Consider the following 26,379-nt stretch of genomic DNA (forward strand, 5'->3'; position numbering starts at 1 on the left):
GGAAGGGGGGTGCAACAGGATTGTAGGATCGCAGTGTGGTTCAGGATTTAAACCGGCATGGGTGGTGGCAGTCTGTGCGAACGCCAGGCTCCGGTGTTAGCTACTAGTCTTGCCAAGGCAGGCCCCGCTACATCAACAGGATTTCCCCCTTGGCGGACAGGCTGGCGTTGCTGGCCCTCATGGCCCTTTGAAGTTATAGGCCCCCTGAGTCCCCTGGGAGAGGCTTGGGATATGATCCCTCTGCTCTCTCTCTCACACACATCCACACTTTGCCAGGACACAAATACACACATATTCGCATATCCACATTGATGCAGGCACCGACACGCAATCTGCTCTCGCTCAATCGAGCACCCAAAAAAAATACGATCTGCCTCCGTGTCTGGCAGACATGCACACACACAAACACAGGCGCCCGTATCCACCGAGCAGCACACAAACCTACACTTACATCTGTGTAGCCTGTGCTGATAAAGGGCAAGCAGGAAGCTCCCAGAGTGCACCTGGCTCTGTGTTGATAAAGGAGCAGGTCGCGGCTCCCAGCATGCATCCAGGGATGGGCCAAGAAAAGGGGATGAGGCTGACCGACAGAAAAAGAGGGGGATAAAAGTGTAAAGCAAGAAAAAATGCTTATTATGTATTGCTATCACCTACATCACTACTTCTCTATTTCATGTCCATTATCAAATTCCAATATAAAAGTATTGCATATTCTAGCAATTACAGATAGCAGTATGCCTGAAAGTTCCCCAGAGAATTTCAATTGATTTTAGGGGTCTTTAATTTCTCCTTTAAGGCGCCCACAGTTCATTTCAGAACTTCTCTTAATCAGTTCAATCTGTGGGTCTTAGATGTTCAAATCAACTGTTTTTAACTGTTTCATAATCAAGGTAAGGGGGAAACAGAGATTGTGCTTTTGCTTTTTCTACTTTAAAAGAATAACCTTCTTTTACAGTCAAATCCCCTCGTTTTATAAATCAACCTGATCTGATTTAATAATAAACCAAAAGAATCCAGTCTTTTTTTCTGCAATTAATCCTGTTAATGTAACTGACAAAGGGATAACAGAGATGGCTTGCTATGATAAATAAGTGCAAATGAATTCTGTAATGCATCTTGTAAAGCGTGCATGCAGTTTTTGCAGATTTTAGTGGATAAATCTATAACATCATACAGTTCTCAAACTCACCCATCCAAATCGTTGAATTCAGGTGTTCCAGTCACTTTCATGGCCACAGGTGTATAGAATAAAACACACATACAGACTGCTTCTACAAGCATTTGTGAAAGAAAGGGATGCCACCTGTATAACAAGTCCAGTTGTGAAATTTCTTTGCTACTAAATATTCTATAGTCAACTGTTAGTGGTATTATGACAAAGTGGAAGCAATGCTAAATGACAGCAACTCAGCCGTGAAGTGGTAGGCCACATAAGGAGCATAGTGTGAGGTCTGGCTTTTCCCCTTCTTTCAAAATAGTCTGCTATTTCCCTCAACCCCCAAACTAGCGTTTAACCCTTTCACCACCTTTCGGGAGAAACTTCCAAACTAGCTCAAGAACAGTGCACAGAGAGCTTCATGCAATGGGTTTCCATGACTGAGCAGCTGCATCCAAGATTTAAATCACCAAGCACAATGCAAAGTGTTGGATGCAGTGGTGTTAAAGCACACCGCCACAGGACGCAGCGGAAGGACGGTCAAAACGTCCCACAAACACACTCCTAACCTTAAAGAAAGCCTTCCTAGAAGACTTGAAGCTGTTATAGCTGCAAAGTGTGGGCTGACATCTTATTAAACCCAATGGATTTAGAATGGGATGTCACTAAAGTTCATATGCTGAAGTCAGACAGGCGAATATAGTGTAACTGTTGTCATAGTGACAAACAGATAGATATACAGATAAGTAACACTATAGATAATTAGTACCTCAGTTTAAGAGTGCTGTAGAATTTTTAGTTGTTTCTATTCTCTCGCGTGGCTTTGCACATATCCAGCCTGCTTTAAGTGAAAAAAAAACTCTAAAAACCAAGAGTATGGTACCTACCTGACACCAAACAGCTGGTAAACAAAGTTGGATTTCTGCAACTAAAGAGCCAGATGGCTTTTCTTTGCAAGTGGTTTGCACCAAAACATATCTGGAAGGAGCAACAGTAAATAAATTATTGAGTAAACTATGTTGCACTAGTTATGTAAATAGGCAGCTGTTAGTGATCAAAAAAATGAAAGGGAATTGTATTGTTGACTTATTTTCTTCTTGTCATCATACCTTGCGTCTGCTGGGCCGGGGTGACCAATAACCATTGTTTTTAAAAGGAATACTGATAGCGTCAATTAAAAAATCAATTTTAAACCAGCGAGTTTACGCATAACTTGGGAATGGTCCCTTCCTGTTCCAAGACATGATCCAAGGACTCTAGTGTTAAGGTCATTACTTTCTACAAGCAACTATTTACACTGATCTCTGTTCAATTTACACAAAGGTAATGCAAGAATATAATTTTTTTAGAGATTTGATTTGGTGTGGAGGTTTAACAAACACAGTGAGGTTCATTAGTATTTGCATAATCCTCTGTGGTAATCGTAGTGGTTTCTACATCAGAGGTGAGATTGAAATGCAGACTTTCTGCCTCGCCATAACTGTTTAGGATTTCCAGCCTTCATTTTCTGTCACAGTATTTTCAAGATGTAGGAAATACTTGCAGGACCCACAGAGAGGCTTAAAAAAATGAAACAAAAAAATGACTTTTTGTTTGGTATCTCAAAAAATGAAGCAAAACCCACTAAGTCCATGACACATACGAGCACAGAAGGCAGGTAAATAGAGGTGAGTCGGGGCTACGGGTGAAACTAATCAATGACAATGAGACAAAGTACAAGAGACAAAGGAGTACCAAATTAAAAGAAAGGTAAAATAACAAGGACATACCTAACATAGGGAGGTAGGCTTGACAAGGAAGCACAAGGGACGTAGCATAATCTGAAACACAAGAAGTCAACATAACTGTAACACAAGCAGAGTCTATATATCCAGAACATCAATGACTAGAACTCTTCATAGTTTTAATACTTGCTAAGGTAACAAAGGAACACATAAATAAAAATTAATTAGACAGTAACTATTAGCTACGATTACAAAAAATACAGAAAACCTCAACATGACAAACAGAAGGACTCAGAGTCAAACTCATAGACCTTAACATCTTCAGTTCAAATGTCTCCAAAGTAATTGGATGACAGGCAGCTTCTTGGCCAAGTGCGGCCTGTTCCCTCATTATTTCAAGACAAATTAAGCAAACAAAAGATCTGGAGTTCATTCCAAGTACTGAATTCACATTTGGTAGCTGTTCAGTGGAAGTCTCAATATGAAACCCAAAGAGATGTCGATGAAAGTTAAGGATGATATCGTTAGGCTGAAAAATCAATATAAACCTATCCGAGAAGCTGAATCTACAATCCGCTCCATTCTTTAAAAGACGGAATGAGCTGACCAGCTTAGTGAATGCAAAAGGCCAGGAAGACTGTGAAAGACAGCTAAAGTGGATGATCACAGAATACTTTCCTTAGTTATCAAAACTGCCTTTACATTATCTTCACAAGTGAAGACCAGCCTTGAGGAGGTAGGCATATCATTGTCAGAGTGTACAATCAAGAAGTGGAAAGCCAGATTACAAGAACCTGTATAGTTCTGGGGGAAAAAAAAACTTTGTGAACAAAATTAACTTGTCCCTGAATGAAGGGAATAGAATAGTATGGAGAACGAGGGAAACGGCTCATGAGCTGAAGCACATTGTCTGTCAGACTTGGTGGATGCAATATTATGGCATGGACATGTAAGGCAGTGAGTGGAACCGGGTTCTGAAGAGTACATGGCTGTACTCTCTGCTCAGATTCAGCCAAATGCTTTAAAACTGATCAGACGCACTTCACAGTGCAAATAAATAGTGACCCAAAGCATACTGCAAAAGCAACCCAAGAGTTTCTGAAGGCAAAGAAATGGGATAAGTCAGTCACCTGATCTCACCCCAGTAGAGCAGCTTTTCAGTTACTGAGGACAAAACTGAAAGCAGCGACCTACAAACACACAGGCAGCTCAAAGCTGTGGCAGTGAAAGTCTAACAGAGCAGGAGGAATTGCAGGATTTGGGGATGCCCACGAGTTCTAGACTTTAGGGAGTCATTCACTGCAAAAAATGTTCATCAAATATTTAAATTCCTAATTCAAAATCCACAGAGACAAAATTACAAAAAAAGTGCCATTGTCCGATAACTAATGGACTGGCTTTATCTTCACATGCTTGTCTCATATTTTAGGCACCACACACAGACCATCTTTTCAACTAAACAGTTGCAAACAAGTTGTTGAAATAGTTTAATTAATTAGCCCTCTCTGTCAAGTGTTTTTCCTACATGATTTAAATACTTCTCGGCCTCTCCATTTGCAAATTGACAATTATAATTATTGGATTTTGCCTAGAGGGGAGAAAGCTAAGGATTTGAGCTCAATTTATTGGGATTAATTTAATTTATGTTTTTGAAGATTGCATGTACTAATTGATTAGCTTTAATCTAACTAAATGTGGATGTCACTTTGCTCATGGCACTGCGGATTATGTCCTGACGCCTGTGGCTCGGGTTCAGCTATTAGCTCACTTCCTTGAAATGTCTTGCTTTGCTTATCTGGCCGCAAGCTGACAGGTGTTTGTTATACACATCAATGGACACCGAGATTGATTGCGCTGTGGACGGCTGAAAAGATTAAGAGAGAGGGGAAGACAGACACATAAATAAAGACAGAACTTAGTGGGAATGACAATTCAAGAGTGCAAGAGAGTTAAACGGAAAGAAAAAGGGGTAGGGGAGGGAGGGGGGCAGAAATCAAAAGAGAATCAATGAAGAGAGAGACGCTTTCAACTCAGTGCTGAGCTTTGAAAGGGACTTCATCAAAATTGGTCTCTTCGACTCTCCCTTCCTCCCAGCCACCACTACTCCTACTGTTGACTGTGTGCTCCATTAGCCAGCGGCTTGGCAGAGGCAATGGTAATACTGCAGGAGTTGCCTATTATCGATATGTTCATGGCAGCCCTCCTTCATTCTATCTTCCACTATTAGCTGTGAAGGGACAAGAGGGAGTGCGGCAAGGGTATAAAGGCAAGGCTGGGCTCACATGGTAGATGAGTTTATTTGGAGTCTGCAGAGAACAGTGAGAAACAACGGGCACAAATATGCAAGGAGAATGTGGAAGACACAAATGTTTAAGTGCCATCTGGTTTGTAGGTGCTGTCATTCTTTTGTGCAGAAATTACTGGTTTGGAGATGGTAGGCTGAACCTTGTTTTTCACGGTCTGGTACCCAGCACAACCCCCCCGCCCTCCCCCAAAAAACCCAACAACATCTGCCCTTTTTTTCTCATCTCTCTAAAAATGCACTCTTAACCGTGGCCATGTTACAATAGTACCATTTCCTCCAGAAAGTGTATACTGGAACCACTTATGTTTTCTTTATCTCCTTGTATGCTCAACCTCACATTTCATTCTCTTCTATCCATGACTATTTCCTGTTTGTTCCCCTCTTTAATTTGCTTTCATTTGTATTTGTCTCTCCTCTTGTACAACTCATCAACCTGTCTTTATCCTCCGTCTCCTCCTGCCTGCCAAGTGATTGAGAGGCATGATGTGATGGAGGGAACAGAAAAAGGAAGGGCGGTGGGTAATAAACCCCCCCCCCCCCCCACCCCCTTGCTGACTTTCTTTACATCCAACTAAGGCACATAAGGGTGTGGTGATGAGGTTGGCAGGGTAGCAGCAAGAACTTGCTGAGGAATCACAAATTCTTGCACTTTTTCACCCTTTTTTTAATGCCGCTCCACCAGTAAGGCCCATGTAAATAGTTGCGTCTTGTAAGCAGTCCAGATGACAGGCAGCAGATGTTTACCCCGGGGCTTGGTAAATCACAGGTTAGTCACTTTCATTATGGACCTTCGTCAGTTCCCCAGGGGAAGAACTTGATAGGCATTAAGGCAAGCTTGTGGCATGAATTGTAAATAACACAGTCAGTTACTGATTTTCGATGCGCCAAGGAAACTTTTAAGGCCTTTGCTTCAAGAAGCCGTTGCACTGACATTTAAGGTAGGACTGTAATTTTCCAGCAGCGATACTCAGACTAATATACACAATATAGTATACATCAAATAGGAGTATTAAAACTCTCCAACATAATAATTTTCATGTGTATTATTCTCCAGTGTTGTGGAGATTAGTCCAGTCCTGTAAAGCTCCTCCACTGCAGTACTCATAGACTGGTGACCCCAGTGTGCTTAGTAGATGAGTACATTAGATATTGTGCAATACATTTTCATATAGCTAAATATAGAATATTAACTGTGAATAAATCCATTCTCACCACTTTGTACTTGGACAATCAGGGTAGAGCAGGTCGTGCGATTCAATATAGGCTGCTTCTAAAAAAGTAAATGCAGTTGATGATTAGAAAAAAGCATTACAAAGCGACTGTAGAAAATGTACAGTTTGAAAGCATGGAAAAAATATATTTGAAATTATATTATTGTCAATAGAGGCAGGATGAAATAACTAGTGATATGCTGATCCTGCTTTTTGTTGTCTCAATAAGGAATTTGCCATCAATCTTCAATTAATAGGCTGTTTTTCACTGTCACTAAGAATCAGCCTATCATGTGTGAGACGGCATCAGCCTTTACACATTAGTTAAATTAAGAGATATTTGTTACTTAAGAAAACAATAACACCAGGAACAAGGCAAACATTTACCATTAAAAAAAATCGTATTTATTTATTTATATGCACGCATCTATTCCCTTTCACATCATCGAGTCTCGACAATACTACAAGTCATTTACAATCACACTACTGTCTGTCCTCTCCTCCTCTGCTCGCTGTTTCACAAGGTCAGCATCTACTCACTCGCACACAGGCCAGAGCAGACAAGGGTCAGGTAAATCAACAGCTCCTTACATCACTATAAGAGCGATGAAAATTTTGCAACAAATGTTAGATCTAACAAAGAAAGAGAGCCTGACAAGCTGACAGGGGAGGCTCCGTTGATGGCGCTTTTATATCACTGTCGACTGAACTGACCACCGTTAGATATTCACAGCTGAGCTATATAAAAAACTGCAGACTACCAAACAGAACTTGTGAAATAGCGCCAACCTAGCCTCATACTAGGTACTCATTCTCTCCAGCAAAATGAACAGGTTTGCCCTGAGAAGTAGAAAAATATATTACAGATATATAGAACAGAACAGATCAGACCTCATAGCTCTTACTGTTGTCACAGATACCTGATGCTGCTATCTGTCAGTCTCAGAATACGTTTGTTTTTTTCTTATTTATGTCATGATACTATTTCTATAGTCCATTAATTGGACACATAGATTGCCTTTTTTCATAGAAACTTTGACATTATTAGTCACTTTATGCCACTTAAACACTTAATAAAGGTTGATACTTTTTTAACATTCAAGACAAGATGTTAAAAATGTTTTAAATGTGGTAATAAACATATGGCAAATATCACAGTTTGTGTGCATATTTGTAAGCAATACACAGTGCAACACAGACACTGTTAACATGCTACCATTTCTTATTAGCCTAACAAAGTAGGGCTTGAAGCCCTTCTGCAACTGTCTTGTAGCTCTACATCTGTTATTATTTTATGTGATATGTGAATATTACATGCCAGACCAAAAGTCAGTAGATCCCTGCTTCGATCAGGATTCATTATGATTCATGTTTTGGAAAATAAACTATATTTCCTAGGAAGCATTGCTGCGGTTTCTAGATGTCAGTTACTGTGTATTCATGTACAGTATGGACTGTGTGGTTGTTTTCTGTAACTTTGAATGGCTGGGTTACATACTTGCCAAACCCTTTTTCACAAACACTGATTTTTAGTGTTTGACATTAGACCAGTCAGTGTCTTCCTGTCCACAAAAGAAGCTTTCTGCTTGTTCCACGGTAGCACATGAAGCCAGTGCAAGCTGCCCATGTGTCTGTGTGTGTGTGCGTGTGTGTGTGTGTGTGTGGCAGCCAAGCAGGCAGTCAGACATCATGCGGCCACTGTATCAAACAACAGCAGTGGATGCCAGCCACACTTCCGCTCCTCACATGAAAGGAAGCAGGATGGAAATGTTTGTGGTTCAGGGGAGAAGATAGAGGGGGGGAGGAGAGTTGGAGCAAATGTGGGGGGTGGGGGTAGGGGGGTTAGTGGCCGGGTTGAGGCAAGGAGGGATGGATGGGACGGATGGATGGCTGAGCGGCCAGAGGAGGCTGCCAGGCACCCAACTTTCCTGCACAGATGGAGCCTCCTCCTCCTCCTTTTCCACCTTCTTCTCCCAACACTGCCCAGCACCAGCCAAACAGTCCACTGACTGAATGTGTGTGTGTAAGATCTATGTGTTGGGAATTTTAAGGTGTGGAGGCTTACTTGTGTGCATGTGGAAAGTGATTTTTTTTTTTTTTTTTTTTTTAGTTTGGAGCATCCCATAGTGTTTCTGTGAGTGTGCAGGATTTGCTGAGATACAGGAAGGAGTTATGTGTAGGGCGTGAGGTGGTTGGAATGTAAATTCCCTCCAGATGGAGAGAAATTCAGGTCTCAGCTCATTTTATACATTTTTTTAAATGCTTACCAAGCTTAAATCAATCAATAAATAAAGCAAACGTGGGTAAAAAAAAAAAAAAAAAAAAAAAAAAAGAAAGAAAAGAAAGAAAATGTGCATTTGTGGGCAGAATATTGTTGGTGGATAAATATGTAAATGCCCAGTGCTGCTGTGAAACATTGCCATTTCCCTCTAAGCATTTTGGGCCTACTTTAGATGCAAACACATGAGTGATCAGAGTCGAGGCTTTGCTTGATAGCGCTCTTCTTGAGTAAGCTTCCATGACATACGCTCTCTTTCCTCTCCTTCTCTTCCTAAGCAGTCCGCCGTCCTCTCTTTTGGTTAATCAGTCTCTTTCTCTCTCTCTCTCTCTCTCTGTTCACCACTTGTACATGTTCAATTAACAACCCTCTTCTTTTTTTAATCACCCAGCAGATCTTAGCCACACCAACAGTACGACGCTCTCACCACTCCCCGTTGTTCATGTAAAACTAGCACCTTCATGCACCAATAGGTGTGTGTGCGTTTGTGTGTGTGTGCCATATCAAAGGAAACATTTGACTCCACCTTGACTCCTTCATGGATCAGTCCCTGCAATGAAAGCAAGAACAGACATCCGTGCCCTTGGCAGCGACACAGGAAGATGATTATCAGTGAGTGTGTATGTGTGCGCGCGTCCATAAATGCTGTATGTATATGTGGGTCTGTGTAGGAGAGATGCTGATGAATATGTTAGAAGCTGCCTTTGACTCACGACTGGATGCAACCTTGTGCGATGCTGTGCTTGTACATCTGGGCGGGATCACTGATCTATAAATTCATGTGTGTGTATGTGTGATCACTCACTCCTTTCTTCCCTTCACACTTTCCCTCACACACAACCACACACACATACGCACACAACAAACACACAAGTATGAGAGAGAGAGAGATACAGGTTGCAGAGCCAACATGTGGCACTTGCCAACACCCCACAAAACTAATCTCATATCTACTTCTGCTGCTGGGAGATTGTTTGTGCGACAACCCTAAGGAGAGCCGAGAAGGCAGAGAGGGGATAAAATCAAATCTAGCTCCTGTCACCGGCTCAATTCTCAAAGTGATCTCTGTGTTTGTGTGTAAAAGCGACATAAAACACGTGGGACTAAATATGCGTGTGTGTGTGTGAGTGTGAGTGCTCAACTCTTGTACGTTACTCCCGTGAAAATTGAGTTTACGGTGTTCACTGGTATGCCAAAGTTACGGAACACTGTGAATATGGCTGTGGCTCAAAATGAGTGTCATCCATCCTCTGCTCTGCTTCTATTTGCCCTTCAACTAAAAAGCCTCTTGAGTCTATGAGAATGGGTGAGAGCATTTTTTAAGGCTACAGCTTCAATATACAATGCAGGTGGTGCCATACCCTCTGCGCTGTGGAATAAGAGATGAAGATGGAGCTCTTACATCTCTATAGCCGGGGATAATGGGATTCCAGGCCATATTTTCATGGGGTAAAGAGACAAAGCCCGGTTGGAATCAGTGTTGATCCCCTGTCTTTTTAGAGCTGTCAGAGGGAGTTTGAGCCCTGAAGAGGCCAGAGGACGGGGCTCTGTCTTTACAGTGTTTGTCATCTTCCTCATTTTCTCTTACTTTATCTGCTTTTGCTTTTGTTTCATTGTGTCTGTCAACATGTTTCTGCCTCCTTTCTCTCATAGCTTTCTGTCTTGTTGCCTTTGTATTTCCCTTTTTTCTCACTATATGCTGTCAGTCTTTTTTCCTTTCTGTTACAGTCTTCTAAGACTATCCTGTCAATGAAGTATTCAAAATATTTGTCTGCCAGTCTAAGGCCTCTTTTTGAAGGACCATACCAGTTTCTTTCAATGTCTTGCATTGCCTAGAACAACTTCTGTATAGGCTTGGTTATTCTGATCATTTCTAATGCATGCTTCACAAAAATACTGTAATTCAACCAAGATTTTTAGAATTGAAAAATACAGGCTCACATCTTACAACTCAATTGGAAACAGGTCAAGGATGTTGTTGGTAACATGTCATTGATAATGTGATTGGGTTAAGAAAGAGAGTCTTTTATAAGTAAGTCGGGGGAGTTTGGGGATCGTCACAAAACCTCTGGGGGCAAAATTGCAAGGAATTTGTGGATTTCGTCCTCTAACGTCATTAAAATATTTAGAGGATATGGAGGAATCTCTGTATGCAAAGGGCAAGGCCAAAACCAATATCAAATGAAAGTGATCTCCAGACTCTCAGTTGATGCTGCATTAAAAACAGACACACTTATTTTTAAATGTTTAGTAGTGACAAGCTGAAAACTTTTCATAGTCCTTTTAGTTACAATTGAGTATATATCCCAACTGATATGTTTTTTTAAGTATATATATTTATATATATATATATATATATATATATATATATATATATATATATATATAAACAGATTTCCTTTCCTGATTTCTTTTTTTTAATATATTGAAGCCTACCAAAACAATATGACAGTGCATTTCAAAAATGTTCTTGTTTTACTGTTACAACAAGATCAGCTGCCTGTTGTGCTTGTGGTGCTCCAAGCACATATTTTGCCAACAGGTTAGTTGCACAGTGCTCTCTGGTGGACTCAAATATGCAACATCAACACTCATAACTTGGCTGAAGGGTGTTTCTCCCATGCGTTCTTTACTTTTTACATTTCGAGTTATCAGCCTTTATAAATGTAAATACAGATATATCAACAAACAGCCATTATCGGCTCATATATCGGTCCTGTCAAGATATTGGTCGGGCTCTACTCGAGCAAGAATGCATTAGCTATTCATTTTGTGGAGATTAAGTTTAGTATTTCAGATGCTAAATCTTTTTATGTACCCTTTGCTATTCTGAAACACAAACTCTTTCAGATCATCTGTACAGTACATGAAATACACCAAATGAAAATAAAACACAGACAAGCATATTAGTTTCTGTGACAAGACCTCCGAACAGGCCTTTTGACTGTTTAATTGAAGGCTAGGTGTCTACAGTGAGGAACTGCATCTGAGTGAAGAGCCGGTGTATGAATCCAATATTGTGTGTCCATCAGCAGCCTGTGGTGACAGGCAGACTGTGTTAGTGTCTGGCTTTCTGCTGAAGTGTCGCTGCAAAACTGTGAATCATCTCACCCTTCATGTCACTCCATATGCTTTACTCGCTCTCTTCCTCGTGCCCCGGTAGACTTTTTTTTTTTTTTTTTAATGTCTGACCCTTTTTTCCCCTCTTTTCTATGGACATCTTGCTCCATTCTGGCTCCCTCTCTTTTCAGTTTCTTTCTCTCTGCGTGCCGTCATCTAATAATCACATTTCTTTTCAAATGCCTTTCTTTTTTTTTAACTCACAGATGAATGCAGGCCTCCCAGGGTGATATTCAAGGTTACAGCAATCTAGTGAGCGGAGCTCTTTTTTCTTTCTTTCTTTTTTTTTTCACTCGTGCCAGACAATGCTGCTACCAAATATTATCATTATCTACTCTATTTTCACAATTGAATTTTGTTCTGGCCAGAGAGGCCACAGCCTCCCCTGCTTTAATGCTATTGCTGCTTTTCAATTTCCGTTGTATTGCTTTTCATCCTGTAGCAGCCAGCTGTGCATCATTTATTCAGAATGTACTTTAGACGCATTGAAATACTATATAAGAATCCAGTAATGATCCAAAACACATATAAAACAGGTTTGACATAATTTTAAAATGCAAAATCAGTGTAGTTACTACAAAATTTACTGGACTGATATGTATACAGAATAAGTCACATATTGCAGGAGGATTTTGATTTTGCCTATGGATAAGGTGAATGGGCTGTTGTATGCTGAGAGCTCATCCATTATTCTCTGCCTCTCCGCCAGAGACTCAGTGTTCCGAAATGCACCAACAGGATATTCTGACCACATTTAAAACCAGCGACGATGTTCCCCACGTGGAAGATTGGTATGAAAATTGAGACTCAAGTCAATTAACTTTCTTTCAGTCAATCGAGAATAACACAGAAAGAGCGGTTCATTTAAAGTTGATAGAATATTGATTTTTAATTACACGGTAACAGATTGAATATGACATCCTCATTACAAAAGTTGATCAATATTTAAATAATGAAGTCAGCTATCCTCCGAAAGTGCTCGTGTTGAAAGTGAACTGAAGTCCGCCCCAGAGAGATATTTGTGTTGACACTGATGTGAGCTGCCGTTCCTGGACTCGGTAATTACAACAGTTTAGCAGTGATGGCACTTTTTTGGCTAAAAACTGAAACAGATTAAGACAGTTAATAATGCTGTCAATTTTATTTATATATTGGACACTGCTGTATATTGTGTAGTGCCCCTTGTGCTGTGCTGTTTAAGAATCTGATTTCCAAACATGTTCAAGCTTTCATGTGTGAATTTGATTAAAAGAAATGAGAACATGCAGCTTAAACTGTTTTTTTTTAAAAAATTTTTTTTTAATAACTAATATGATGACAGATTTGTTTCAGAAACTTACTGGTCACTAATAATTAAAAATAGGTTGCTTTGAAATATCTGTTAAGTCTTCAGAAAGAAAACAAAATGTTATAATTTGGGCTTTCTGGTGGAGCTGAACTTGCTCGTCATGCAGTGGGTCTCCTTGCTGTGTATGTTGACATTAGCTTACCCAATGCTTTCCAAACTTTCACCTAGAATTTCAGTTTTAATCACTTATAACCTCCATAATTTGGAAGACAACCAGAACAAAACCAAAAAAAACCCCTGCCAACAACCTCAAACTGCAGACATGCTGCTTTGCATGGGACTACTTTTAAATTTGACAAAGGTGATGAGCACTGAGACTTGCTACAGTTTCCTAAGTAATAATTATTCAGTGCAAATAGAGCTTAGTTTTATAAAGATTTCAATGTTTAAAGACAATCCTAATGATCTTTACACATCCATTAAAAAAAGCAAGTACTGTATTAGAAACGGAAGTCATGGAGTTGTCACTCATGTTTATCCTGATTTTATTTGTCTTTTTTATGTGTCTGTTATTTGTGTAAGACCAGGTTACCTACATTGTTTGTGCACAATGGAAACCCTTCTAAAATACATCCAAAACAAAACAGGTGGAATACCTGATCCTAATAACCTTTAATGCTGACACAGGCACATTTGGTTTTTAATCTGTCTCCTGGGTATCATTACCAACAACTCCCTGTGGACAATTAAAACACTTGCTAGATACACTTGTGTTTGGTGCTGTTGATACTTTTGTGTTAAATATTTAATTATCAAAGCTGTTGCTTTCATTTGCCATTTAATTTCAAGATAGCTGGGCAGTAACTAAACTGTAAACCAAAGATGGTTTTGTTGTTGCTGTTGTTAGGGCGCTTCAGTCTGGGCTGTCATTCAGTTTATTGAACACAATGTTACATAATTGCGTAAAGGAACCATTGTAAGCTCAAAGAAAGCACCATTAGCACTTCCAGGAGTTTATACACAACATAAATATTACTATATTACCCCAAATATTAAGCATGATTTATCTTTTCTTCTAGAGTGTTCAAGAAAGTGCCATTTTACAACTGGAGTTCGGTTTACTGGACTGATTCAACTTCAGTTTTAATTTATAGCTGCCCCTCCTTGTGCCTGCTTCTGCTGTAGGTCTCTTCTTGTTAAAAGGGGTTTTTCCTTCCCACTGTAGCCAAGTGCTTGCTCACACTCGTTTGTTTGATTTTTGTGGTTTTCTCTGTATTATTGTAGGGTCTTTACCTTATAACATAAAGCGCTGTGAGGCGACTGTTGTTGTGATTTGGGGCTATAAAAAAACACTGAATTGAATCAACCCATGTATCTATTTAACACCCTTACTGTGGTAATGATTATGCAAATTTTACTATTGGAAAAACAGGCTTTCATGTGTTTTAGTGTCTGACACACACAGCTGGATGAACCAGAATTACACCTGGATCTGACCGGGAGCAACTGGGAGGAGGTGTCAATAGAGATGCCTTTTCGTTGCTTGTTTTTCTCGTCTCACTACAGGAAATGTAAGAAGCTTAGTAGAGGCCTCAAGAGAATGAGTCCATCACCATGTCAGGCTTCCGGTAACACGACTTAATTAAATATGTTGTGCGTGAGTTTTAATCATGAATACTGTTAAAACTTAGTTGTGTGGGTGACACCGTTTCTAATTAAAATCATGTTAAACGTTTAAGATGTTTAGATTAAACCATCAATATGCCATTTCCTGTATCACATTACAACATATAATGATTTCTATGTGGGTCGAACGTGGCTCATTTTCCTTGCATACTGTCTTCATAAAAGCTCCTAAAGAGATGGAATTCTAAGAGAAGCACTACATGCAATGACTAAAAAATGTGCAGCTGAATAAAATACTCCTGTCAGGTTACTCAATTATTGACTGCAATGGAAAGTAGGCAGAAAACCTTGACAGAACGCTCCAAAAAAATGTGCATGCTCTGTAAACCACTGAAAGAGTTTTTTTTTTTGATTAGGCTCAGCAAGGATATCATGTTCTCCAAGAACAGAAGTGAATTAGAAAAGGAAAAGTAATTAAAGTATTTTTTCTATTTTTTTTTTTAAAGAATACTTATAAACCCGTCATAGACATGCATGTGCTATCTTTATCTTTATACCTCAGATGTTTCTACCATTGGATATCCTCATGAGTTGCATAATGAATGAAATTAGACATATTTACTAAAAACACACAAACTTCATGGTGTGGAAAATTAATTGACATCACCCTAACGAATGCTTCACAAATATTAAGACAAAAACAGGACAGATATCTAAGGTGGGGTCCTTTCACAGGTAACTTCTTGATAGATGCTTGGATTCTTTCCCCAAGTGTCAGTGTGACTGACAGTAAGCAAAGTGAAACATGCAGTGGCTTTTCTGTTTGTATTTGAACAAAATCTTAAAAGTGCTTTGTCATTATAGGGTGATTTTTGTTTCTTTGGACAAGCTGTGTCTGATTCCAAAACATGTGAGGAGCCCTCCAGTCCATCTCGAGCAGGAATTTATATGGTGCTTTTCTAGTCTTGATGACACTCCGTTTTTTACACTTCAAGCCTCGTTCATCCATTCACACTCATGTCCATGGAGAAATTTGTTCCAATCAATCAATCAATCAATCAATCAATCAATCAATTAATCGCACATTCTCACACACTGAGTGATCCATGAAGTGCAGTTTTTATGGTTTAATATGTTGGCCAAGAGCAGAATTTTCATCGATAGATAGATGGATAGGTTTTGCAGAATACAAGCAAACCCAACAGTTAAAGCAAAACACCTAAAATAAAACTAGCTGGAAACACAATCCGAAATAACCTTTGCTAATGCTAATATTACTCTCCCTGGCTATTTTCTTTAAATCAAATATTTTCATGCTGATTTACAAACCATTTAGTATTTGACTTTTGTTTTGATTCCAATGGAAATATAATGGGCTAATTTTAAAAACTAATCCTCCTAAAAAGTCGGTTAGCTAATTAGCAGAAGCTAGTCTGAAAAGCTAACAATTTGTTTGTCGATAGTGTATTTTCCCTTCCTGTATCCAAGCTAGAAAGCTTTTGTTTAGGTCTCTCCAGAGTTGGAGGAATGGTTTGTGCCAGCTTTTTAAAATGAAGGCTTTTCATACTGTATATCTACAGTTTTACCCTGTTAACCACAGCTAACAAATTATGTTCCTTTGTAGTGTAGGTAAGTTTGCAAGTGTGATTGATATGCCATGCTATGAATAAGGTGTTACAGCATAACTATGTAATTGTGAATAATAATGATAACCATCCTAGTGACTGTGTAGAAAGCTATCCTCTTTTCAGCAAGAATCTTTTTTGGCTCTGCCACTTTTGGTTGGCATGCTGTTTAAAATGCTGACAGACATATTAGACTGCCCTATTCTGCCTTGAAACTTTGGTTTTTCACTGAGCAATTCATGAATTTTGCAACATTTATTCAATTACCTGTCTATTAGGTTCTTCAGGGACTCTATTAAGACTCGACCTGATCTCAGAGGCCCAGAGGCAGCTTTGTTGCATGACAGCAGCAGTGTGTTCATCTCCCGAAACAATAATGGCTCCACCTGTCAGAAGACAAAGTGGGTCACAAGCAAAGCCTTATTGGTGGCTGCCACCTCAACTTTTATCTCTGATTAAACTGTAAGAATCCTTGTGTTGAACACCCTACTGGGCATGGGCCGTATGTTCCAGCTTTTCCCTCTGATTAAGCCCTTCTTCAGATTTATTGGCCATGGGAAATAATGGGAAACACAGCGAATGTAGAAGTTTTAGCCCATTACTCATGGCTTTTATTGGCATGGGCTCTGTTTGGCATACAGCCAGTGACCTGTACAGAGGACAAAGCAAGTAACGCCTCTCCTGGCTCTTGGCAAGGAAAAGCATAGCAGTGAGGGGGTGGCAATATAGAGAAGGAGAAAGTGAGAGAGGAGACGTGGCAGCAGTGTAGGTGGGTGATGTGAGGATAGAGAGGAAGGAAATTGTTTAATAATTTACAAAAAAAAGGAGATTTCAGTATTCCAAAACTTATCTCAAAACATTTTTGCTATCTCTTTGTAATATAGAAAAGGAGTTGCATATAATGCAAGAAACTGCCTAACAGGGATTTATAATAGTGTCTAGACAGAACAGTTGATCCCTAAGGAAGTAGCGCAAAAAAAATGAGACCCTGTGTGCTGGGTGACAAAATTAAAGTTCAGAGATGAAACTGTTACACAAGATAGTAATCCTTACAGTTTATACTCTGTCTGTGTATAAATGTCTATATGTGAGTGTATTAAATATATTTTTTAATTATAGGAGAACTGCTAAATATAGTTTGAAACCCCCAGCAGTAAGCTCATTAGTAAGTAATAATCATGTAGGATGATATACTATAAATTAACTTGTGCCTTTGAATGCTTTTCTGTTGGAGACAAAGAGAATATACTATATTTGCTCATATTGGTTAGTGTGTTTTATTACAAAGCTTTATGGTAATTTTGATGCTTTTCACCTTTTTTAAATGTGCAACGTTTTCTAGGCCAGAAGAAAAAGGAAAAACAATACAGAAATCCAATTTAAAGCAGAACTCCACCAATTTACATACAAAGTTTAAGTTTACGGGCTGTGGAGGAGATTCATAAATTTTTGAAAGAAACATTTCTGATGATGTCCAATAAAAGAAACGTTTTGGGTAATCTGCAGTAGGCATTTTGATTAGAGGAAATAAAATATCAGTTTTGCAGTTGCCGTTTCCTCTGGGGTAGATGGATGGGTCAACAAAACATTAGCGTTTGACTTAAATATCTATCCGCTTTACAATAAGTCCTGGAGATAAAAGGTGCAGTATGAAAGACAATGACATCTGTGTAAGAGATCATATGCATATTTCTTTTCTTTCTTTTAAGCCTAAAAAAAATCTTACCTTGCACAATGTTTAAAATATGCCCTCCCTCACCACAGGCATCAGGTGTTTTAGCAGATCTTAATCCAGGTTGGTTTCTGGCGGATATGCTGCAGCGATGTTTGGAAAATGAACACAATCGCTGCTGGCATCGATGTCCATGTGCTATAGGATTTTTAAAACGTGGAAAGTAGAGCTTTATCTAGGATCCAGCACAGCTTCTGCACGCTAATGAAAACAGCATCTCTGACTAGGCGAAGATATCTCACATAATACAACATTAACCATGAGTAGCCTAAATATAATTGTACATGTGAAAACTTACTTGAACTGCTTTATATATTCATAAACTCCTGTAACTCTTGGGGTTTTAGAAAACTCGACAGAAAAAAGTGAAACAAAGGATAGACATCTGAAGGAAGCAGAACTCCATCAACATTCTTGCTGTTTTATTTGAGTTACTGTACGCACTGTACAAATGGATGCACTGCCTGCAGATGCTGTTCCGTGCTGAGTGAGTGAGCTCAAGCCTCGGCTGCTCGCTCCAGAGTTTGTGGAGAAGCACATTTCTACTTTATAAATAACACAAAAGCCTAATTGCTGGTTGATGTAAAAGCTGCGCAGCTGAATTCTTTTCATGTTCTAAATATTTACTCACAGTTACGCAAATTGCTGGTGCCACCTTAAATTGGTAGTAAAAAAAAAGAAAAGAAAAAAGAAGCTGTTCTTAGCGCTGTACATATGGTGGATGTTGGTGCGTGTGGTTCAAACGTGTGAGGCGAGATGTCAGGGTTGCATAAAGATGGCAACCTCGTGAACAGCTGTAATTGGTTTCCTCTGACAGATCAAACCATCACTCTGTCTCGGAACATCCAGCTGTCAAACTTGACACACAGTTAGATTTAGCCATTTGGTCTTTCCAGGGAGTATAGACTTGTATAGAGTCCGCCGATGACAATGACGGCTTTGTACACCCACACTGTCATGGGCACACATTCGGCCTCCTCAGCCCAAATCCATGTTGAGGTCAAGTCTCTGTTAATTGCTTTCCACGGAGTAGATGGATGGATCACGGCTTCAGTTGACGAGGCTGGGAGGTGTAGGAAAAGAAAAAACACGCGTGTGGTAAGACACACACAGAGAGTCTGGCACACATTTCAGCCAACGGAGACTGTTATCAGCTAATTAGTAGCAGTAACTGCAGGGGCCAACCTTATTGACACTGGAATAACGGTTTTCTGGTTTGAGTGGCACTGTCACTTCTCCAGCCGTGTCATTGTGATTCAATTATAAATACACAGATGCAGGGAACGGAACGTACAAACACCCCAAGGAGGAGACGCTGCTTTCAGATGCTGTGATCACTTGAGCGGCCATATGGGTTATTGTGTGCAGACTGGCCACGCTCTCTCCCAAATAGCAGACTAAACTTCAGCGGATAAATAAATGAATGAATATTTATTTCACATTTCACATCACTCGGCAAGTCCCACATCGGTCGAGCCTCGAAAAGCAGAATGCGACAACACACAAACTGAAACAATGGCAGTGCTTTTTGTGCCGTGCAGAGGGGGTTAGGGTAAAGGATTACACGTGCCATTGTGTGGCCATTCAGCCTTGGTCCTCCTCCAGCTGGATTGCTTTCATTCCCGTGATCATGATACCCATTCAAAGCTCGAATGATGAAAAGAGCACTAAATGTATGTTTTGTTAAGAAATTGCAACAGTATCAGCTGTTTAGATTGTTTTAATCAGAGGAAATTTAGGCTGCACCTGTCATAGGTTTGCTGTTGGGTATGTGGGGGGCGGTGAATGATTAATAAAAAAAGCCTGAGGCTGAGCTAACTAGCAGAACCTGTTGCCTGTTCCAATATCTAAAAGGTTTGACTAATATGGAGGTGCGCACAATTTCCTGTGCATTTTAAAAAGGAAGAAGAAGAAGAAGAAGAAAAAGATTTGTACTGGCTCCAAAACTAAAATCAGCACTTTTAAATTTCCTCTTTAGCCAGAAAATATGCTCGGATCACTATTATTTATTTATTTATTCGTTGAGGCTAGCGTCTTTTTTTTCTTAGAGCACTACCATGTCTCCTGCTTTGTACCCGGAGGAGATTATTTGGAGAGTTGTGACGTAACCTGGAGCTAAGCAGAGGGGGGAAAACAGTGGATCACGTATGAGGGACAGAAAGTAAGATGTTCCCACATGCCTGGCCGCAACTGTTTCTTATTAATCTGCTACATGATTGATGGGAGGATGCATGGGAAGGTTGATGGGAAGAACCTGAGCAGAGAAGGCAGGGGGGGAATTGCTGACCACAGCGCCTCTTAATCTTAGATCTTGAATGGGGGTGTTTTCAGAACGGGGAATATCCTGGAGATGCATAGTTTATGAAACTGTATCGTTCTCGTGCGTAAAATGCCAAGAGTTGCACTGGACTGGAGGAATAGGGGGTCGGGGATTGAGAGGTAGAGTGGGGGCGGGGGGTAGAGAGAAAGTGACGGATCGGCCGAGCGATATGGCGAAAAAGTGGGAGAAAGAGAGAAAGAGACAGCGCGACAGAGAGAGAGAGAGAGAGAGGGAAAACGAGAGAGAGAGAGGCTGTGAAGCGACTTGGTTGGCAGTGTTCGCCTCTGTCTCTCAGGCAGTGGGAGAGATGTGCGTAACATGCAGCGGAGAGCGGTGATCATCATCTGCGCGCCGCATCGCCGTGGACCGCCGTGCGCACTCATAGACGGAGACACACCGAGGGGTGCAGCCCGCTCTCCCGTACCCGTCGTAACCGACACTCCCGTGAAGCCGGCGAGAGACCCCTGAAGGAGCAAAAGAAGCAGAAGAAGAAGAAGTGGTGTGAGGAAAGATGCCAGCCGCTCAGGCTGTGATTTGGGGTTAATCGCCCCTCTGTTTGGAAATCACTCTGACGCACCGGCGACGAAGCGAGCGCGCTTATTTTTGCGGAATCCCATCCTCCTTCCTTCTGTGTCACATCTAAAGCGGACTATCAAGTGGGGATTTTTTTTCATTATTTATTTTTTTTTTTTTTTATTTGCAAGAAAGCTGCATTCCATGGCCAACAGAATATGAGTCAGTGCGTGTCTGTGAGCTGAGGTGGAGTGTGCGTCTATCTCTCTCTCCCGCTTGCACGGCTGTCTCGGTCCGCCACAAAACCTTCCCACGCCAGGATGCAGCTGCTCAGAGTTGCGTGGGCACTGACCGGAGCGGCGATCTGCTGCTTCCTCATTCTCCTTATCCACTCCCGCCTGCTCAAAGAAGGTAATCACACCGAACTCCACCGATTTACCCCCTCAATCTGATCTGTTACCGAGCTATCCTCTGCCGTGTAGTTTAAGCGAAGTTTTCCGCAAAAAAAAAAAAAAAAATACAAATATGTATATATACATATTCAAACATGATCAAATATCCAATTTTCTTAAGTGGCTCCGATACAGAAAAAAAGAAAGAAGAATCCAATCCAGTTTGCACAAAAGCAAATTCATTAGCATGAGGCGCACAAGCGCTGCTGTGATTCCTATCCCACCTGCATTTCTGCATCTCTGCTCATCAACAAGTAATCAACCCGAATATGTTCGATTAACCAATATTGAATGCCAGAAGAGAAGGAAGAATTGTGCTCAAGGAAGAGGGGGTGAAAAAAAAGTACCACCAAAAGCAGTTGACTGTATGGAGATACTGATTTGTTTTAAGCGTTTTCAATAGATGGCACTAGAGTCTAGCTTTAGGGTAACATTGAGGTCAAGCGGTTCTAATGTCGTTCCATTCGCCTTTATATTGTGTTTTCAGACCCCCTTTCTTGAAGTCAAAAGTCGGGTACAATTCCAATGCAGACCCTCTGTCACACAACTCTCAGCTTCTCTGTTGCTCTGGCTGCTGTGTGTCTGTCATTGCTGACATGCTGTCTGGATGGCACAGCCTGCAGATGTGGCTGCATTATGGGAAGTTGGTGCAGCTGGGGGGGGGGTTAATTAATTGAGTTCCATTTGCTGACATTCAGCTGTTAATGCTTTAATGAATCACAACTTAGCCGATGTCTCAGTGTGGGAGATTGTTCCGTGTAACCGGTCATTAATTCCACCTACAGTACACCGCGATATACACAAATCACATCTGTCTGCGGGGAGACTTTCATGCAGAGGTTGAGCACACTTACTGCTCAAACTCCTTATGAAAGTCAAATGGTGTAAGCTGGGGGAATTACTGCACTGCATAAAGCTGGCACGTAAAACAGCTCTTAATACTACCCTTACACATGTATACCCTGGGGCGAGCAGGGTCTGTTTGGCACTTAGGAACGGTCACGAGTTTTCCTTTGTGGTGATTTTTGAAAAGCGAAGGCTTGGAATGGCTCGCCATGCCCTCGCTGCCTCCAGCCCTGGGCAGATATTCGGGTCAAGCAGTAGCAAGCACTTCCCTCACCGTGGTGAGTCCATGACTGCTTCTGGGTAGGAGTATGTCCAGCCATAGTGAAGTAAAGGGAGCGAGGGGTGAGAAATAGGTCTGTCAGACAAAAAATTTGAAGCAAGGGGAGTTGAGGATTCTGTAGTGGCACATGTCCCAAAGCCACCCTTTGGAGTTTTAATTTACTGTGGCACACTGGCCTTACACAGAGGTCAAAAAGAGGATTGTGTGGCCACCTAACAGTACAAAAAAGTGCTGCTTGCGGCCGTGTTGATGCGATGGGATCTCATTAGATTTGGGCCATCAGCATTGTTGAGCTTGTTGACTGGCAAGGCAATATTTTTGACCTTCACTGCCGAGTTGTTTGCCGGTATCATGTTGTGCTTTTTACGCTGAGGTGTTGTTCCCTTAAGCCCGTGTTTTTCTGTGCTTTCTAACTTGACACAGAATAGCTTTTAAGTTTTCGGGGGGGGGGGGGGAAGAGTCTGCTGGTCATTCTCTGGCAAGAGGCCACATTTAATTTCGGTTTGGGCTTTATTGAAATGTGGCACAGAGAGACGGAGGGAGAGGAGTGGTGAGAATATGCTCACTTTAGGCTACAAGAATGGCCAAGGTCAAAGCCTGCTCTGAGGCCTAATAATACGAACTGATAAAATGAATTCAAAGGAGTGCATTAGCGACAGTCTTTTGGGAATGAGGATAATGAAAGGCATGCACAAGGGACCTAAAAAAAGAACAGAGGCCTTTTAGTCTCGGCCTGCATATTCTTTCATTAAGAACATTGGGGTTGTCCAACACTACCATCTTTTAGTGTGAATTAGAACAAAAGAAAGCGGGGGGGAAGAAGTATTTTTAGTCTCCTCTCTATCATGTCACGGATTGATCGCCTCCTCTGTGCTTCAGTGCGTGAGGACGCTGAAGCTGGCGGTACAGATGTGCATGCAGGTGGTATATTATTTAAGGTAGCCTGTCAACAAGAGAGTTATTTTCATACCAGTGATTGTGAGCTTGCCAACTACAGATTGAAGATGGTGATTTGGGCTCATGGAGAAAGAATACGCCAGCTCTGTGTCAGCTCGTTAAGAAGCTGAACACACTATGAGCAGAAATATGCATTTGAGGTTGGGGGGTTGTACACCCCGTTGCGTCAGCCCTCTTGCATAATGTGGCACAGGATCTCGGCTCGCAGAGAGGCTTGGGTTTGGGATTGGAAACGTATTATGCGCTCGGAATGTGGATGAATTTTGGGCCATAAATTTCTCACACTGTCCACTTCAATAATTCACACAATGAAGCGAATCCCGTTTCGCTCTTTATTGGCTGAGATATTTGTCACATGGCAATAGAGGGTCCGACAGGTTCGCAGAACAGCTCCTGGTGCAGAAATCCCCCGGCGAGTCCGGGACCACCGAGGCACGTGAAAGGTTTTGTTCTGGAAATAACACGTTAGTCACTGTAATAAAATGGCCTGCATAATATGTTACGGTTATATCTGTGGTGTGCTTTTAAAGCTAAAAAGAGCAGCATCTTTAAAACACCAGTGGCCTGTTCGCTCTCAATATTGGAGTAACATTGTGAAGGTGTACCAGAACAGAGCTTAGTGGCTTTATTGAAAATTCTCTCAAGTGTTCATGCGGACGCTTTAAGAGTCAATAAAACCTTAAAGACAAATTTGAATAATCTTGAATGATTAGTTTGCATTTTCTCCTCGTTGTAACTATGTCATGGATGGTGCCATATAGAAGGTTGTTTTCCCAAAACTTATAAGCATCGTGGGACACATACATCCCACTCTGATTTCAAGTCGGCCAAACCAGCTTCTGTCAGGAGAAAGATGTTTAATTACACATTTAATTCCATTTAAATGTGTAATTAAACATATGAAGAAGTGCAGTTTTAACAGTAGCTTTCATTGTGTGGTTTTCTACATGATAAAGAAATGCTGCAGTGCTAAATGAAAGAAGTTTGTCAGCATGAATTTATAAAATTGCAGAAAAATGTATGGTTATTACAGGTACAAGAGAGTACTTCACATTAATTCGCGAAAAATGTCCTATTCTTTTGCTTTTTCTGTGGCTTCATTGTAAAAACTAAAAATTTGCAGCACACAGTGAAAAAAACAGGAACTTTTCTGCATTTTAACTGTTATTGCTTATCTATCACTTAAGTGCCTTGGTGTAGTATGAATGGCAGTGGACCTTCACCAGTAGGGAAAAACTATGAAAGCTATGAAATTCAGAAATTGATGCCCTCTGTCGCATTTTCCAAAGATGTGCGTCAGGTTGGCCAATTCTGGCACCCGGACCTTATGTTTGAGACCTCTGATTGAAATGATCTTAGATGCACATTCGTTTGCAAGTATACCCACATAAACCATTTATTCTTATTTAATTTTTTTTTAAAAATTAATACGTCTTGAAAAGATGAAAGATTAAACGTCTCTGTGACACTGAGGAGCCTCATGTCTGTACAGCCCAGTGGCCTCTCTGCGTCCTCCACCTCCCTCAGACAGACCACCAGGCTGCCTAACAACTGCAGTTATTGATCTTCAGGTAAAACCACAGAGTGAGCCATAATGGACCAAAGTGACAGATATACAGTGTGTGTGCGTGTGTCTGTGTGAATGCACTGCACTCAATGTCAGACAACCAAAATCATTTACAGCAGGTGCTCTAAAAAGCACAGTGCAGGGTATCCTCTTTTTTTTTTCCAAACAAAAAGATGTGGATTAGAATGACATCCTGTGCTGTGGAGGCTCAGCTCGGAGCAGCCTCAGGCAGATTTGGGTCAAGTGGTGGCAAACTCGCGGTGTCATGCACGCATGTGGCCCGTGAAGGAAGGGGAGCCCTGTCACTTAGGACACCAGTTGAAAAAGAGAGGGTGTAATAGTGTAATAATAAACATATGAACAAACCGGGAGTCTGCAGTCGGGGGTTATGTGCTCAAAACTCACGTCACTGCCTGAAACACAGGACACCCCTGTCTCTTACGTCGAGCTCTTTTGCTCAAATTAAACTGATTGCATGACTAAAAAAAATCCTAGCGTGATCGGTTTTATGTGCCAGAGTTGTCAAACAGTAGATGGTTATGTAACATACTAAAGATCTGCTCCACAACTGTTGTTTATATCGGCAGTTATTATTTTTCCCTCCACTTTTCGTGCTATTTTGTCCTCCAGTTTCCTCCTATCACTGCAGAGATTTCAGTACAAGTATTCAATTTCGTCGTGCCATCTGCGGATGCCGTGTCTCATTTCTCCATCTGAATATTAATTCTGTTTGTGCCACTGTAGCAGAATGCACAATGCGCGCTATGCACGGCCTTTAAGAGGCGTAGCCGCTTTGCCAGCTATCACCTGCATCTAAAACCTGCCGATGGTTTAATTAGAGTGGAGGCCAGGGCGAACTGCTGCACGAGCTCCCACTCGAATGTGATTTTGAGATCCAGCAGCAGAGGTGCAGTCATTAAGTATTTCTTCCTTTTTTTTAAGCATCTATTATTAATCTGCAGAAAGGAAGGATTTTAGGGAACTTAGCCCTGAAGCACAGCTTTAGGCTCAAGTGAGATAAAGATAATATGCATGTATTTAATGCTGCAGTAATACTCCTTCAGCATACAGAAGCAATGTCACAATCACCGTGTTTTACTTGGCAAATCCTCGGTGATTTCAAATCCCTCACAGCCATGGGGTACGTAGGTAAAAGTCTGTCTGAATGTAATCTGCTGTAAACTGCTCTAAATTGAACACAATTTATCTTTAATGGTCAGTATCAGCTGTAATCCATAGGGGTGGCGCGCATTAATCAATTGCTTAATTGATTCATTAGTTAAGGGGTTTGTTAATTAAATCACTTCTGTGAGTCAATCACAGTTGCAGCAGAAGCCTGTGGTGGTTTTTTCAAGGTAATCTGAGCCTGGTCCCAAACA

General features: G+C 40.9%; 1 protein-coding gene across 3 annotated transcripts in view; it reads left to right on the forward strand.

Moving 5' to 3' along the window:
* Nucleotides 1–26,379, forward strand: part of tafa5a (TAFA chemokine like family member 5a) — a 157,137-nt gene that overhangs the window by 27,910 nt on the left and 102,848 nt on the right. Inside the window, exon 1 of one of the 3 annotated variants that reach the window (XM_063500917.1) lies at nt 20,638–21,309. The exons of the other annotated variants lie outside the window; for them this stretch is intronic. Within the exon in view, the coding sequence (XP_063356987.1) occupies nt 21,219–21,309 (91 nt within the window). The 5' untranslated portion in view covers nt 20,638–21,218. Of the gene's footprint in view, nt 1–20,637; nt 21,310–26,379 lie in introns of those variants that run through there. 3 annotated transcript variants of the gene reach the window in all.

This window comes from Pelmatolapia mariae, linkage group LG17, assembly GCF_036321145.2.
Source record: "Pelmatolapia mariae isolate MD_Pm_ZW linkage group LG17, Pm_UMD_F_2, whole genome shotgun sequence".
Lineage (NCBI taxonomy): Eukaryota > Metazoa > Chordata > Actinopteri > Cichliformes > Cichlidae > Pelmatolapia > Pelmatolapia mariae.